Raw genomic sequence first — 16368 nt, 5'->3', positions numbered from 1 at the left:
TATATATATATATATATTATATTTTAATATAAAATATTAGGTATAATACATTTTATATTTCTCACAAAACTTGTCCTAGACCAGATTATCTGAGCTACACTACTTTTTTTATTAATATAACTTTACTTGCTTTTTTATATACTTTCTTTTTTATATTATGTCTTATAAAATTTTATATTTTGCTAAGGTGGTTAAAAATGTGCAAGTAATGCTATGGTAATGAGTTTGATTTCCATTGAACAACTGATAAAAAAAATTATACCTTGACTGCACTGGCAGTCGTTTAGGATTAGGTTATGACCATCTGGCAAATACGTCAATGAAATGAGACATAACTGAGAATAATACTTAGATATGAAAGAGCAACGTCTGAGCAATAAACGTTTGTGTCTGCTGAAATCACAAAATGCAAAATAGAAAAAGTGAAACCAGAAGACATTTTTTTGTCTTCCCCATTTATATTAAAAAACTGTTTATTCCATGTTAGCTTCCTTTGAAGAGGCTTTAATAAGTTTGTGCTGTTTTTGCTTTTCAAAGATTTTCATAAGTGACTGTGACAGAAGGGTGAATCGCTAGCTCTTTAAGTGAACACAGACAGAGTTAGCCTGCAGGCCGAACCGAGATGGTCCTGCTGACTGGAATAACCAGTTATCGTTCGTGCTGTGACAGAAAACTGAAAAAAGCTGAGATGTTTTTATGTGAACCTACTCAAGAGTGTGACATGTCATGTCACATGGACAAACTTGATCTCAAGAAGCTCGATGGCAAAGTGTGAGGCAGTTCCTGTTCTCAGCGGTTACACATAACCTGATACACGTTTTCAAACTTAGCACAAATTGCCTTCAGGAAGAGTTTTTCATGCCAGCATCTGAAATCCCATCTAGATTACGTTGTCACCCAGTAATACGAGTAGCCAATGATTAATCGGGGAACGCTGCGTGATTATTTCAAAGGAAAACAAAACCCAAGGAGTTTACATACCTAGCGCTTGGAGGAATGTTATCTTTCACATTGTTCATTGCTTCCTGAATTTAAGGTAGTTGCTTGCACAAAGCCATGCCTCCCATTTCATTGTGCACTTCAACTATTTGGCCTGATTTCACTTCTACAGCTCCATAATAATATAATAAGAAAGTTAAAGTTTACAGTTTCACTCCACTGCTTAAAGTGCCCCTATTTTTCTTTATTTCAAATTTGCATAATGCCAGTCTATGGTTTTCATTGGCTGCCTGTGAACAAGGTCTACTTTGACCCACCCTCAAACACTGTAGATGTAGCTGAGGCCTAGAAGATTTTGGTTTGTGTTGTCACACACACACACACACACACACACACACACACAAACTGTTTAACTCAAGGACATGAGTTTGTCCAGCATTGGCGCTCACAGTACATCACTGAGTGATCAAGCTTGTATAGGCGAGACATTTTGATGAAAACAGCAACAATTTGAGCCTGTTTCATGTAATTTTCTGATGACATGTCGGATTACGTGTTTGCACGCAGAGTCAGAGTTTAGATCATCTGTCACACCCCACCCAAGAATGACCATTTGGCTTTCAAAGCTTCTTAATAGAGAAACACTGCCAAGTCTAAAAGCCCAAAACACCCCTCTATGTCTCACATTTTCATCGACATAAATCAGCTGAGAAAATCTTCTCCTCCTTGGCGGTTCATGGCAGAGTTTCTCAGCGATCTCTGACCTGAAGCGCATTTCAATTTGAAAACTTCAATAACGGGCCGTTTGCTCGACACTTTTGCTTTTTGGCCGTTCATTTACACAACATCGTCTTGGGGGCAAACGTTTGAAAACAGGTTTTAGAGTGCAAGTTTTTGAAAAATTATAATGTTATCGTCTCCATGTAAACTACAAAAACGTGAATACGTCATGTGCATGCGCAATACGTGTTCAATCTATAGGTGCGTAGTGTTTTTTTACAAAGTGACATCGCCAACTACTGGCCTGGCATGAATGATGCAGCGTTTTTAGCCATAACGGGAATCGTCTAAATGAAGCAAGAACGTTTCTGTTTTTAGTACATCATTGTCATGTAAACGTACCCTTAGAATAGCATGCATTAATTTAAGATGTGATGGCTATGGATGAAGAGAGGACAGGCCCCTCAGGATAATCCTCCCACATGGCAAAGTAGCAATTAACTAGCTCTGCATTTTTCACCCCGGAGGGAAAACTGGGAATCTCCCTGTCTCCCTTCCCTCTTACTCAGGAGTGATGTCACAGAGAAGCACAATACGCCCTTGTATCCCGGCCTATAAGTCTCTTGGCACTTTGATTGCATGGCTTAGGCATGTCAGAATGTAATTTTAGCACCACCCCCACCCCCCCATGACTTTATAGCATACCCCCACAAACTATTTTACTCTTTCACCCCTTCTTCATTTCCTCCTGCTCTGTTTTCCATTTTTGAGCATTTGACACTAACAGCATTTTTTTTTTCAGATGATAAAGTGGGGCCCCCCAAAATTGGGGGCCTTTTCTCTAGCCAAATTCCTGATTCCCCAAGTGCAATGGAGCATTGAATCAAGGCCCCGTAACTCTCTGTGAACCCCCCCCATGTTCTTCGCAACGGATATGATCACACATTCATCAGCGGCCTTGTCAAGTCTTTACAGCCCCTGCGGCTTCGTTTAAAAACCCCTGAGGATGGAAAACCAACCCTAAGGTACTATAGTTAGGTCTCACTTTAGCTTGCTATCAGTTTGGAAAAGAACATAGTAACGCAATGATATCCCAATTCAGCTCTATATAACTGCAATGAACCTAAGGCTGATATGAAACAGTCCTGAGGGTTTGTTTTCATGGAGAATTACATTCAAAAGTTTAAACAATGCTTTCCCATGCAAATTCACAACCTCTAGGCTGTTGTGTGAATTGTTACCAGGGTGTTGCTAGGTTGTTGCTAGACCATTGCTAATACATTGCTAGTTTGTTGCTTACTGGCCCAAGTTAAAAATCCCAGCCCAAGTCTTATTAATATCTGCTCCCTAGATATAGTCTGGGATTTTGTTTGTGTGCAAGTGTGATAGTTTACAGTGAGAGAAAGAGCGTTCCTGTGTGTTCAGGGGTTGCTTTGCCATTCAGCTCCAAGAAAAAGGGAGTCAGTGGGGGAGGATTTTCTCTTCGGTGCAGGACATCGGTCAATCATGGCGCCAGACTACAGTCATGTTTCATGGGCAGAAGAATCTCCCTCCACTACCTCCCACACCAACACCACCCACAGACACACACACACACACTCATAAAAGAGATCCTCAGATCGTTCTGCTTATGTATAAATGTGGCAGGGTCACCATAAGGGATGAGTTTGTCACTCTTTGGCTGCAGCTTTTCCTGGCGTCAGCTAAAACAAACCCAGCCAAATCTACACTTTGCATTCGCTTCTGCTGGAAAATCCCAAGTTTCCGGCCCGTCCACTGGTCGCCCGCCGCTCTGTTTCTTTTTTCTCCTTTTCTTTGTGTTCCTCCTCCTCCCTTCCACCATGTCTGTGCCAGATATGCTCAGATCCACAGTGCCGCTTGTTGCATTGTTTAGGTTGCCTGCGATTCAGAGCAGGACATGTCAACACCGTGGCCTTCAGAGACCGGTCGAACACAGCTGGCTGACAGAGATAGAGCGAAAGAATCATGCGAAAGAGAATGGGTGTGGAAACAAAAAGAAATATTTGAATTAAGAACAAGGTTCATGCCAATTGTTCTACATGCAAGGACTGTTTAATCTCTAGCTTTGACTCTGGAGCTGCGAATCAGCCTGAACAATCGCCACAACAAGTATTGTCATTCAGACTGTGTCTTCACAATAAACCTATAAAAGAGCACCGGTGATCCTTTATAAAGAAGCACGCCCTCCATTTTCTGCTGAGCTTTACTTTTTTAAGAAGGAAGTCACAGTCATTGTCCCAGAAGATCACTGAAGCCTGTTTGGTCACCTCCGTTCATCTGCTGTTGATTATAGAAGCTGATCTAATCTCAGCGTAACACATCTGGCACAAACAAGTCCATGAAAAAAGCAATATTGGGTAACTTTGCTGACGCTTGCGGAGCGGGATGGAGCTTCAAAAGGCTCCTATCCTGCTCTGCTATGAACTCGCATCGGGAGTCGTTTTAACAGCATCTATAAATGGTAATGTGAGAGAACATGCAAGTACCTCCAGGTTAACAAGTAAATACACTTCGCTGGAAACAGTAGCGCTTTTTAAAAGTGTTATTCGCTATTTATTATGTCTTTAAAGTTAATGATTATACTTGTGGACGGCACAAAAGCAGCACTGTTTTGAGTTCGTTCATGTACTTTGGAAAATTGTTTAGTTGGCTTGGGATTGGAGCATAAACACGGTGTTACGGAGCACCTGGAATGTCATGAGCAAATAACTTTGTCATGAGAAAACTAGCGTATATAAGAGTTAGACATGGTTGGACAACAGGAAGAACACATAGATTTGACTTTTTAGATGCTGAAGTTTAGAATTGACTTTTTAAGGGGGCCCACCAAAACCTGTCAACTGAAGCTGATGGGAGTAACAGAATAGCTCTTTAAATCAGATGGCAAGAAATGGCCGGCCTTTGAGAAGCACAATACATGGAATACCCCCTAGACTTTCTAAATAGGACCAGATTGTAACCACATGTTAGAAATCAAATACAGTCAGAATTGGTCATGTTTTCTCGAACAAGAACAGGGCAAAGTTACAATAGAACAATACATGAATCTGAATGAAAATATACCTGTTTTTAAATGAAAATACATCAGGTTATTAAAACAAAACAACAAATCCATTTAAATCCTTTTGGAAAATCCAGTTCAAGCTGGTATCTGTGTTTTGGAACTTGGTAGCCTGTTTAGCTGGTCCAAGCTGGTCATTAGCTGATGGAAGGTGGACATTAGTTCAAGTTCTAGTTCAAGATGTTCTTCCAATTTAGACAAACTAATAGCCGACTTGGAGCAGCCAACTGTGTGATTTCAGCAATCCTTACAAATCACACTGTACGACATGGATCTAATAAACTTGGGTACGACATGTATGTAGACTGTACGACGATGACACTTATTGAATCATAGGCTATGATGTTTTTATGTGTGCTGAAAAAAAACAGGAGGAAGCTAAAGAGAAGAATATGGACGAGGTAATGGCTAGGGAAAAGAGGCCAACTTGGCATGCCAATTTTGTAAATGGAGCTTGAGATAAGTAGTTTTGAGTTTTAGCGCCATGTCGCATTGATCAATACGCCATTATGTCATGTTGCATTTTTATTGGCTAGTCAGTATATGTAGGTCGTAACAGCAAACACATTGCAAGATGATCATGCTAAATTTATGACACCGTCAGAAAATTATCGCAGGCTTTCTTTGGTCGCAATACCGCGACAATGGCCGTCTCTGAACCTCTCTCACTGTACAACGTATGGACCACCGCTTAGGAGCCACAACCACAGGTAATGTAAATCAATGAGATGTCAGTACAACAGCAGACTACTTACATAAAAATGCATATAATTATCAGTTGAAACTCGGTATCTCCAAATAATATGTACAATCAAAGCTCTGTGTTTCATTTTGGGGGACAAAACTATACGCTATAATTGCAATGCAATTCAATTTCGATTGAGAGATGTACAAATAAACATTCTTCAAAAGTCTGTTTTACCGCAATATTTCTAAACACAGATTGTGTTTAGAGTAAATGGTCATCTTGAAATATTACTACCATTATTCTTTCTCTTGCGTTATAAAAACATTAAAGATTTCACAGCAAAAGGACTTTGACACGACAGACTTTTTTCTTTTCGTTTTCAATTATACTAAAATGACATGTACTAAAAAAGTATGAACTGTCAATCAAAGAGCATGAAGGCATGACTGTGCACATCAACATTTTGAGCTTGTTGATTATTTAGAGGCCTTATAATTATAAATTCATGTATCAAATATGATACAGTATACTGTAAAAAAAAAGTTGCTACCTTAAATTTTCAGTCATTGAAAGTCATTTCAACTTATTAAATGATATTCAACTGACTTTAAAAAACGAGTTACACCTTGTATAACTTCTAAAAAAGTTGCAAATTGCTTAACTTATTTTGACGTGTTAAAACAATGTAAAAACACATGTTGTCATAACTTATTGATCATATCATTTTTTACAGTGGAAATTCTGTCACCATTTACTCCCCCTTATGTTTCAAATCTGTATTTCTTCCCTTTATTCCCAAACACAGATATGTTGATGCACAATACAAGTGAACCGTGATTAAGATCTTCATTTGTGTTTCATGGAAGAAGCCCCTAGGGTTTGGAAAAACCTGAGGGAGTAAATGATGACAGAATTTAATTTTTGAGTGAAGTGTACCTTTAAACTGAATTTTCCAGCAGGGCAAGCACGGTTTTAGGATCAATTTAGACAAGTTTTATGCTTGCTATGTTCATTTCAGAAGTAGGCTAATTATACCATAAAGTGATTGCACTGATCAGAAAAGCAAAAACGAAAGAGGTTCTTACATGATTATCTTTACAGGAAAGTAAATCTTGCACTTCGTTTCCTTGAGTCAAGCGCTGCCCCGCCTCCATGCCTTTTCATATGAAGAGAGAAGGAATTCTGCCTCAGCTTTTGTCTCGAGCTGCAGGAACACACGCAATGGTCAGCATGACAAGCTCACACACCATGCAGTATATCGGACTTCTGCTGCTGGCTGCAATTCTCCTGCAAACAATAGCAGTGGCTGTAACGTTCATATACTTCAGCAACGTCTTATCGACGGTAAGGGCCGCGTACCTTCTGCGTTTTCTTGCACGTTACCTCAGAACTTGTGCAAAGTTAAGTTTGTCTGGCCGTCTTGTTGTGCATGGTGCGACATTGAAATGCAGTAAAAGAAGACTTAAGAGCGAATGAATGCTGTTTACAGCCATTCTCGGTTCGTTTGCTGAGGTTTCTGCCTGCATTTTGTTTAGTGGACAGCTGCCAACAGGTCGCTCAGTGGAGCCTGAAGTACAAGTTAAGCAACAGCAGACGACACTCAATGGCAATGTACAGTTTATAATTTAACAAAGTCTGTTAGAGAGAAAAAGTTTGCATGTTATGCATGAAAAATAAAACTTTTAATAATTATTATTGTTTTTAAAATAAAAAAATAAGCACAGATATTTAATTTACACTAAAATGATTTAGCCTATCACAACATTTTTTTCTTTTGTCAATTCAACTTACCATAGATAATTCATGTGGTTCAGATGACATAATATTTTGAGTTTCTGATGATTAAACCAATCTCCCTCATTGTATTAACTCAAAGTTTTATGGCAACTAGGTTACTTACTTTTTTAAGTTAAACCAACATTTTTTTTGAGTCCACTACGACTATAAAAGATAATATAATTTCATTAAATTGTTATTTTATAGAATGGATAGATAAAATAAATAGCAGAGGAAATGGCTTCATTTTGCATTTTATACATGCAAAATATTTTGTCTTTTTTATTTCTTTTTCACATTAGATCTTATTTTTTATAATTTGTAGGCTATATGATGATACGATTTCAAGCAATTCTATATATATATATATATATATATATATTAGTTATTTCTTTGTATGGTTGAAAATATTTGCTATTTATTGATGCAAAATTATCAATAATTATGTAAATGAAGATAAGCAACTATAAGTTGGTATTGTATAATAAGATCATTAAAATGGCATTAAAGTATATTTTATAAAATTGATATTTTGCCTGTTTCAAATAAAAATAACTACATATAATATCATTATGTTTGCATTTTATTTATGCAAAACAAGCTTTCCTATTTCATGCATATGCAAAATGCTTTGGGATATAATCAGCTTTGGTAATTGGCCACCACGCTGAATATTTAGTTGTTAAAATCTTAGGTATTAAAACATGTTTTATTCACAGATGAAAGAAACCTTCTCCAAGAGCAGCGTGTCGTGTCTGATGCGCGCCAACCTCAGGACGATAAAGGGTCAGGAACTGAACGCGGCGGAGGGAAAAGACGACCCCTGCTGGCAGGTCACGCAACAGCTACACTTTCTGATTGAAAAGGTATCCGCTTCAGAGGAGGCCCATGCAGTCATAAAGCTGTAGAGTGTAGACAATGAGTCCATTTATGACTTGGATAGTTTTCCCTTTTTTAATTAATACAGGAATTTCCTTAATTTTTGTAAGATGAAACCCAATTTCCAGAAGTTACTGAAGAATCGATCCATTCACAACTCTCGTTGTGAAACAAGAAATGTAATCTTTGTTTATCCCAATGTAATTCGTTTTTTTCTCTCTTTATTTATTTTTTAAACAGTCAATGTCCAGCCGTTATCAGAAAGAAATCTCATCCGCCGTCAAAGGTATTTCAGAGCACATTCAGATTAAGTTTATATGAAGGCATAAGTCTTGAATTAACCGTTGGGATTTTTACAGACGAAGTCTCGCGTGTACTTCCCTCATTGGTGATCCAAGATCAAGATGATCTTCCTCGGCCTAAGATCGCTGCGCATGTGACTGGAAGCTATACACCAGAGGGAGAAAAAGATGGAGGAGGTATGTCTTGTTCTAGCAAACACTTGATTTAGGTTTGTCGCTTTGATCAAGTTTGACGTCAGCAACTCTTTTCAGTTTCTGTATATGTGCTGAATTATTACAACAACAACTGCAACTGATTAAAGCTTGTTTATCTCTGGGTCATAGTCCACTTTCACCTTTAAAGTACATTGCGATATGCAGACGGACTGGATGACATCCAGATCAGATAGAAAACAACTACTCTATGCAAAAAATTGCACGAACAATGTTGCATCCCGGCAAATAAACATTCTTTTCATGTTAGCTTCCCAGAAAGGAAGCTCATAAAACCTTTAATGTAGGTCAGAGCTCACTTCTTTAAAAACCAACAACACACAGTTTCATCATATCTCTGTGGCCATTTGCCCGAAACAAAAAGCTGGTTTATAACTTGAGCCGAGTATTTGAAACGAGCACCCCGTTCCATTCGCCTGCCAAACGCCGAAACAATGCAGCTTTTCTGTCAAACCCCCGACCCATAATCCTTCTCTCTGGCTTGACAATGCAGGTCTACCGAACAGGAAGGTTTACGGCCAGAAGATCCAGTCGTGGGAGTCCGAAAAAGGTCTGGCTTTCCTCCAGAACGTGGAGTTGAGTGACGGAGAATTGGTGGTGCCTCAGGCCGGCCTCTATTACATCTACTCCCAAACTTACTTCAGACACTCGCTCATCGAGGAGGACCAAAGCGACCGCGAGGTAGAGGACGGCACACCGGGCGAATCGGTCCGGGGGAAACCGATGTTGCAGTACGTTTATAAAAAAGTAAGCTCGTATCCGGTGCCTATTCTGCTAATGAAAAACGCCCGGACGACGTGCTGGTCACGTGACACCGAATACGGCCTGTATTCCATCTACCAAGCGGGGCTTTTTCAGCTTGGTGGAGGAGACAGGGTGTTTGTGACGGTCAGCAATGTAAGCACCATCGACATGGACGAGAAGTCCAGCTTTTTCGGAGCGTTTTTGGTCAGCTAGTGATGCACAGCCTGAAAAATCGCACCTCACGGTTTGTTTTGAACTCTCAGATGAGAGGCAGGACTCGGCTTGCTCGGTATTTCTACCTGAGGTTTTTTTTGAACAGACGCCAAGTGCCTTAAAGCATTTGGACGCTCTTGCCGAGATGCTCCGTCTCTTGCCAAAACAGTTAACAATGATTGATGAGAGCATGGAAAGGTGCAAATATTTGGCGCTTTTTTAACATTCGGCCGGCGGATCTGATCGTAAATCAGTTCATTGGTGAAATGTGTTGGAGCTCAATCCCAGCACATCTGCCTGGAGGGGCGACGGAGAGCGAGGAGCTTGCCAGGTCGTTTTGGAAGCGAGTCGTTTGGACGGGCAGGAAAAAGAAGGTGCGACTTTAAGCGAGACCCTGCCGAGGAGCTGCGGGCTGCACAAACTGCATATTGGGACGTAGAAATGCGGTCGGAGAGCCTTGCACAATCTTTGCGTTTTACAAATCATGCCTTGATTGTATTATTGACATATTGTGATTGTCAGTTTCAGCACTATTAATGTGTTTGTATGAGTTTGCGAGTGAAGGAGTTGTTTTTATTACATAATTCTTTCCTAAAGCATTAATCTTACATTTGCTAAATGTGAAAATCACTGTGATGGTAAATTGTCTTGTACATATTGTCTTTTGTATATGCATTTACCAGCGCTGAACATACACTGTGGAATGTACAGACACCTGAGAAGTCTTTTCACCCTTCTGCATTTTCTGTTCTTTTTAGTGTTTCGGTTTTATTATTTTTGTAACATTTAATCTGAAACAGACTGTCAGTTAAACAGTAACTATGTACGTTACAGTACACTGTGTTCTCCCCTTCTGGATATTTTTTTTTTAAATCCAGGCCATAATCTTCATATTAAATATGCACAGTATACATAAAAAACAATCATTGGATGATTCATTTTAATATTATATATATTATTAATTTCAAGACCATGCAACTGTACTTCAATTTTGTAAGTTTGGGGTAATATAAAAGTTTTATATTATATAATCTATGTGTGTGTGTGTATATATACACACGTACGTTACAAAATATCAGTACATATTGTCATTATATGTACCGGTAAGGTGATTATTGTTATATCTCAAATATTTCCAACTAAACTACTAAGGTTTTTTGGGCCATTTTTCCCTCCAAAATCAGTTTGTTGTTATCGCAGAATGAATAAAATGTTTTCTAGAAAATTTAATCAGATTTACTACACCCATTTCCCATGAACAAAGAGGTCATGAATATGCAAATTATTGAGATACACAAGATTCATTTGATCACAATAGCAATTATTATTTTTGTATTCTGCCCACTTGTGGTAAATGTTCGTAATTACAATTACTGGGCAGAGATCCAGTGCATTACTGCACCCCAGTTTGCTTGATACACCACTGAGGACATTCCAGTTACCCATCTAGTGCTCTTTGGAACATGAATGATTAACAGTTATAATTGTAACCTCTAATGTTTCAAGTGCAATATAGATTGTTCAAAGGTACCATAGTAAAGATGACACACCAGTTGAAAACAAACAATAGCCTATATGGAATCTAAGCAATATTTTTCATGAGCTGGAATATGAATGACACGCCTTATTAAAATTGTATGCTTAGCCCCTGTAAAATGAATTTTGCACTAGTAAAGAAGAGATAGTGTGGATCTTCCAGCTGCAAGCTAACAAATTGCCTCCTCCATACTATACCCACCTTCATGCATTCTGGTTGACTCGGTCAGGAAAAACAACATGTACAGTTCATTCATGAACAGCTGTATAAGTTACGCACTCACATATGGACAACATATGTTTCATTGCAAAGTCTTGTGATTGTAATACAATCTTGTAATTGTTTGCAGCACCCTTTGTTAACATCACATGTCTGTGCAGCTGTGTTGAGCTTATTCTATTCATGTTGATATATATAGTCACATATATAATCACACTAATTAATACATTTATCATTCAAAGCACCTTTCTAAACTTGTCAAAATGATTTATAAAATCACCTTCAGGGAAAAAAAAACTACTTTGATAAAGTGATTTTTGAAATGAAAAACGAGAGTCGTGTTAGGTTTTTTCTTTTTTGTGGAAATATGTTACATTTATATTACAGGTATTTAAATGCCCCAAGGGAAAAAAATAACAGTTTGAGACAGCAAAAAACTAGCACAATCAGGACAACAACATAATTTAGACAGAAAAACCGTACATACTGCATCTGTGTGACTTGCATCTGTAGAAATGGTATCCAGCTGATGCCCTGGGTGGACCGTAATCTATGTTAAGTGATACCCAATAAATACTGCAAATGTTGTTAATGTAACTTACAAAATATATCATAAAATGTACTTTTTAAATTGTATTCCTTAAGTCTGTGTACAAAAACTGTTTATAAATACAACCAGTCTCTACTGATGCTGTAGGGTACCATTCATTTAACAGGTCTCATCCCCTAACCTACAAACTGAAAATCTTCCACATATGCACATAACGTGACCCACAACAACGAGGTCAGGTATATCTTGCCAAAGATCATGCCTTATAGATCACTTGTACTGAAATGGAAAGAAAAACCTTTACCAAAAGAAACTTTCGACTTCTATTATCCAGTCTCACCGCTCCTCCTCTAAAGGTGTGCAAGAAAATCAAAAAGAATAGTACAAATGATTTAAAGGCACAAGCTTCAGCAATAACTAGTTTAATTGATAATGTGAACTGGAACAGAATCACAGTAGCTGCCTTATCGCTGACTCTACATCAGCCCCTCGGTACAGTGCCGCCACACTGAAAGCAAGTCGGTTTGGAATACAGGGCGATGTTGAAGTAGAATCATCCGGAACTCAGTCAAACCTCATGTCCAACGGTTCATCGAATCCTTTGTCTTCGTGTGGCCCCGTAGCCAAGAAGGAGGCCACAGGTGAGCCAGCTGCCGTGGAGACGTTAAGCATCCCGCCAGTGCTGCTACCTGTGGCGTTTCGCACTGCAATGCTGGTGACATTGATGCCCAGAGTAAGTCTTGTCTGCTCGAGCGCCTTCTCTGGCACTGCAAAGGCCTCCAGCTTCTTTTCGCCATTGGCCATGTAGGAGTTCTGGCAGCCCCTGCATATGCAGTCCAGACAGGCTTTGCGATTGGAGTAACAGGGGCATCGCTGTCCACGGCATGTAAGAACACTTGGGTTTTGAGTTGCTCTGCCGCACTTGCAGCCCTTTTTCTCTTGCGCTTTTTTGTACACCACTTTCGTGGGGCTCCCGGGAATGAGTGCGTTAGTCAGAATCCGTTCTTTTGTCTTCTCTTTCGACTTTGGAGTGCCCTGTTTGGACTTAGTGTATGCCTTTTTGGGTCCATGGTGATCAAGGGTCTTTTTGACAGTTTTAGCAGGCACCAGTAATGTCTTGCCCACCTTAGAAAGGCCGCCACCATTGGGCACCGCCGCCATGTGAGGGATAGTCAGAGCAGGAGATTTAGGTTCGCACTTGACCGGAACAGGGGCGGAAGCACCCAACGTGGGGCCGCGGATGAAGGTGGAAATGGGTAGGGGTTCAATCTTCTCGCTGTCGCTTTCTGACCGCGAGCGTTTCCGGTTGGACCGTGGCATTCTCGGTGTCCCGGCAGAACATAATATTCCCAAATGTTGCGGATTCTTCTGGGACGTCAGGTGTTGGGGCAAGAGAACTTCCTGTGGGAGCGAGGAGAGTTGTCGGGCAGAGTCAACCGAGGCAAAAGGTCCATTTAAGTTCCCCGAAGGATCAAGAGCCGACTGCAAGATAGCAGGACACTCATCCTGGGTGACGTGGTCTGGTTCTAGAGTCCTGAGCACTTCCTCTACACTCAAGAGGAGAGTCCCACCATCATGCTTAATATCCTCACCAAAGCCACAAATGTCCATGGTGCTGGTACAAAGCTCCTCGCCAGCAGCTGCCACTGCCTCACACACTGGGATCTCATTTGTGAAACTCTCTTGTTTCACTACGTCACTGCCACTCTCCACTGAGTCTGGAACACTGGCCTCTAATGAAGGTAAACTGGCGGTCAATTCCTCCACGTTGGTCAAGCCATTGCAGTCCTGGAGACCATTCACCCCTAGAGGACTAAGGCCTTGCTCCTTGATCTCTGTCGAAGGGGACTGGACCTCGTCAGGGAGCATTTCTGAGGTTGAGGGTGTTGGGGACTGGTTTGTGAAGCTCAGGGAGAGTGACTCCTCCTCCTCCTCCTCTTGTCTGTTGTCCAATGAGAGGCCCTCATTCAACAGCGCTAGGATGTCTGGGGAACCTTCCACAGTACTTGAAATGTGCTGGGCGAGAGGAGAATCTGCGATGTACTCGCAGAGCTTTCTGTAGCAGTCCACCAAGATGCACAGCTGCTTATTCTCTTCAAACTGCTCATAGTCTTTACACCAGCTGCACGACGGTTTCATCATCATCTTTTTGCCTTTACATGATTTACAGACATAGTGCTGGCACGACGAATTGGTAGGGGCAATTGGATTCTGTAGCAAATTGCCTAAATAAAGAAAGAAATGTTTAGACCATGAAACAACACAACAGGTACTTTGATAACACATCAATATGCTAACTACTCAAATCACAGCCTAATAGGCTGCTTGGATAGTGTACCATTAAAATGATCACTTTGATCTGTAATTAGTTTTGTAGATCATGAGCAACATAATACAAGCACTATATTGTATCTCATTAGATATGGTTTTGTAACATTCAAGAGAAGCCCCACATATGTCCTGATGTTAACAGGGTCATGTGATGTTGCATGATGTGGTTCATATTACATGCTCAGCATATGGTTAACGGGGATCTCAAAGGCAAATTATACAAATGGTTTTACACAAGCACATCATGTAAACATGAATTGCTTAATACAAATATTAATAAATTACTTTCTTTCCAATTAAAAAAATATGCATGGACTATCAAAAGCTTTATTTTTTAAAAAAGGAGAAAAAAAGCAATGAATTGCCTACTCATTCCAAATAAAGCATTACTACAAACAGGGTTCCCACACCTTTTGACCAATGAATTTTGCACTACAATCAATTTATTATTTACAATTACAAAGTGCATTTGTAGCAAATAAAATATAAAAAATTATAATATAACCTATATATGCACGTTATATTTATAATATTTAAACCCTGCAAAGGAGGAATCTAAAATTGTTTCAAACAGCCAGTTTTATCTGACTGAGCAGGCAAGGCATTACTATTCAACCACCATGCATCTATAAACACACAGCCTGTATGCACTGCTGTGTGTCTAAATGCCCAGTCTCCAGTTGTCATTGTAGGTCAGGAATTTGTGGACTCAGTGGGGGTGTGTCATGGTCGGTGGGGCTTCGAGAGCAGCTATAAAGCATGCAGCGATAAAGCAGAAGTGATCATGCAAGCATGCAGTGATGAAGCAGAATAAACGGGCTCTCACCACACACAAGGCAGGCAAGAGACTGTCTGAAAAAAGGCAAGAGCTTATAGATTTCCGCCAAAGCCTGGGGGTCCCGGGGATCGCACTGCAGCACCGACCGACAAGCTGACACGTAGAGAGTGGTCGCATTCACCGGGTTCATCTCAGCAGTGTCGTGCTAGACAGATCCAGTTCGGGGAGGAAAAAAAAAGAAAAGGAGCGACAGTACAAGGCTTCAGTCCCGCCAGCAGCCCACGTATCATCAATGTCGATGAACCTGCGCGTGCAATTCCGTCGAGTGTGAAATGCAAGGGAGATTTCCGCAGATATGCTTGTCTTTACATCGCATGCATTAAAACCACTCCATCTTAACGTTTGCCCCTCTTCCACGGCACGAAATACGGCCAAATCCTCATCGTCATCGGATAAAAGCACATTCACGTTGATCCGATTGAAAACACATTCAGCGATGCATGTGCACGATTTTTTGCATCTTTTTTTAATGCAACAACAACACACTGGTGGCGGCGCTCTTCACCCTACCGGGCCTCCAATTACCACCAAATTCAAACAGAGCACAGATTGCTTCCTTGTCTTATCCTGGATGAATGCAGTCCTTATTCGCGGCGTTATTCCATATGTTTATTTATTATTCTTGACGTGCACATACGTGATTAGCCTCGGATCATAGTGGTAACACACAAGCACCGTCACTCTTGTTATTGTCCGCCGCTCTTCATGGCGCTGCCGCTGCAAAAAAAATAAAACAGGCCCGCTTTTTTGTGCACCCAGTCTTTCAGTGCGTTAGGGTGCCAGATATTCACCGTGCTTGCTTGCGAAGTAATTTCAGGTCTGGTGAAACAAAGCGCCGTGAGTTAAGTGCCCGTTTGATGTCAGTGTGAGCTGCGCCTCAGGAACAAAAACAGGCCGCTTCGCTTCTTTTTAGGATTTATCCTGCCGTTTTCCTTTCGTTTGAGTGCGTCGTAAGTGTTAAGCGTGATAAATACGCGAATTTAATATCCACTCCAAATGCACAAATCATTCTTTGGAGAAAAACGTATAGATATATATTCAGTAGCGATATTGAAATGTATGTGTATTTGAAAAGGCTTCTCCCCTCCCTTCCTCTCCGCATTAGAACAAGGAGGGGGCGCTGCTGTCCACATCTCGCGAGAACAAATCAAGAACGGCAATGGGAGAGGGACGCTGCCATGATAATCTCGCGACACTTTTCCCGGCTTGTGAGGCTGTCGAGTTTAACTCGCGAGAAGAGAACTCAAACTAGTGTGGGCGACTGGTTCCCTTGGTTACATAAACGTTATGATGTGATGTGGGGCGTGGCCCCTCAAGAGTAAAAATGTCAGCAAAGA

At 40.5% G+C, this 16368-nt stretch overlaps 2 protein-coding genes across 2 annotated transcripts; one reads left to right on the top strand and one right to left on the bottom strand.

Annotated features, from left to right (window-relative positions):
• Positions 1-6335: 6335 nt before the first annotated feature.
• Positions 6336-11632, top strand: tnfsf10 (TNF superfamily member 10). Its single transcript, XM_079601433.1, has 5 exons — positions 6336-6773; positions 7925-8071; positions 8325-8370; positions 8444-8563; positions 9093-11632. The coding sequence occupies exons 1-5, from the start codon at positions 6582-6584 to the stop codon at positions 9554-9556; spliced, it is 969 nt and encodes a 322-aa protein (XP_079457559.1). The 5' UTR covers positions 6336-6581; the 3' UTR covers positions 9557-11632.
• Positions 11633-11989: 357 nt separating this feature from the next.
• On the bottom strand, positions 11990-16167 carry msl2b (MSL complex subunit 2b). Its single transcript, XM_079601432.1, has 2 exons — positions 15020-16167; positions 11990-14087 (listed from the first exon to the last, which is right to left on the bottom strand). The coding sequence occupies exons 1-2, from the start codon at positions 15159-15161 to the stop codon at positions 12427-12429; spliced, it is 1803 nt and encodes a 600-aa protein (XP_079457558.1). The 5' UTR covers positions 15162-16167; the 3' UTR covers positions 11990-12426.
• Between the last annotated feature and the right edge of the window lie 201 nt (positions 16168-16368).

Source organism: Phoxinus phoxinus (genome assembly GCF_949152265.1).
Source record: "Phoxinus phoxinus genome assembly, chromosome: 24".
Taxonomy (NCBI): domain Eukaryota; kingdom Metazoa; phylum Chordata; class Actinopteri; order Cypriniformes; family Leuciscidae; genus Phoxinus; species Phoxinus phoxinus.
Note: the sequence above shows the minus strand (reverse complement) of the source record. Positions and strands in the feature narration are given on the sequence as shown.

Bases quoted from the DNA above. Each gene is read 5' to 3' on its own strand.
- msl2b (XM_079601432.1), bottom strand. From the start codon at position 15,161: ATGAACCCGGTGAATGCGACCACTCTCTACGTGTCAGCTTGTCGGTCG. The intron at 14,088-15,019 runs GTGAGAGCCCGT...TTCTTTATTTAG, and splicing joins TCTTGCCTGCCTTGTGTGTG to GCAATTTGCTACAGAATCCA.
- tnfsf10 (XM_079601433.1), top strand. From the start codon at position 6,582: ATGCCTTTTCATATGAAGAGAGAAGGAATTCTGCCTCAGCTTTTGTCT. The intron at 6,774-7,924 runs GTAAGGGCCGCG...TTTTATTCACAG, and splicing joins TCAGCAACGTCTTATCGACG to ATGAAAGAAACCTTCTCCAA. The intron at 8,072-8,324 runs GTATCCGCTTCA...TTTTTTAAACAG, and splicing joins TACACTTTCTGATTGAAAAG to TCAATGTCCAGCCGTTATCA.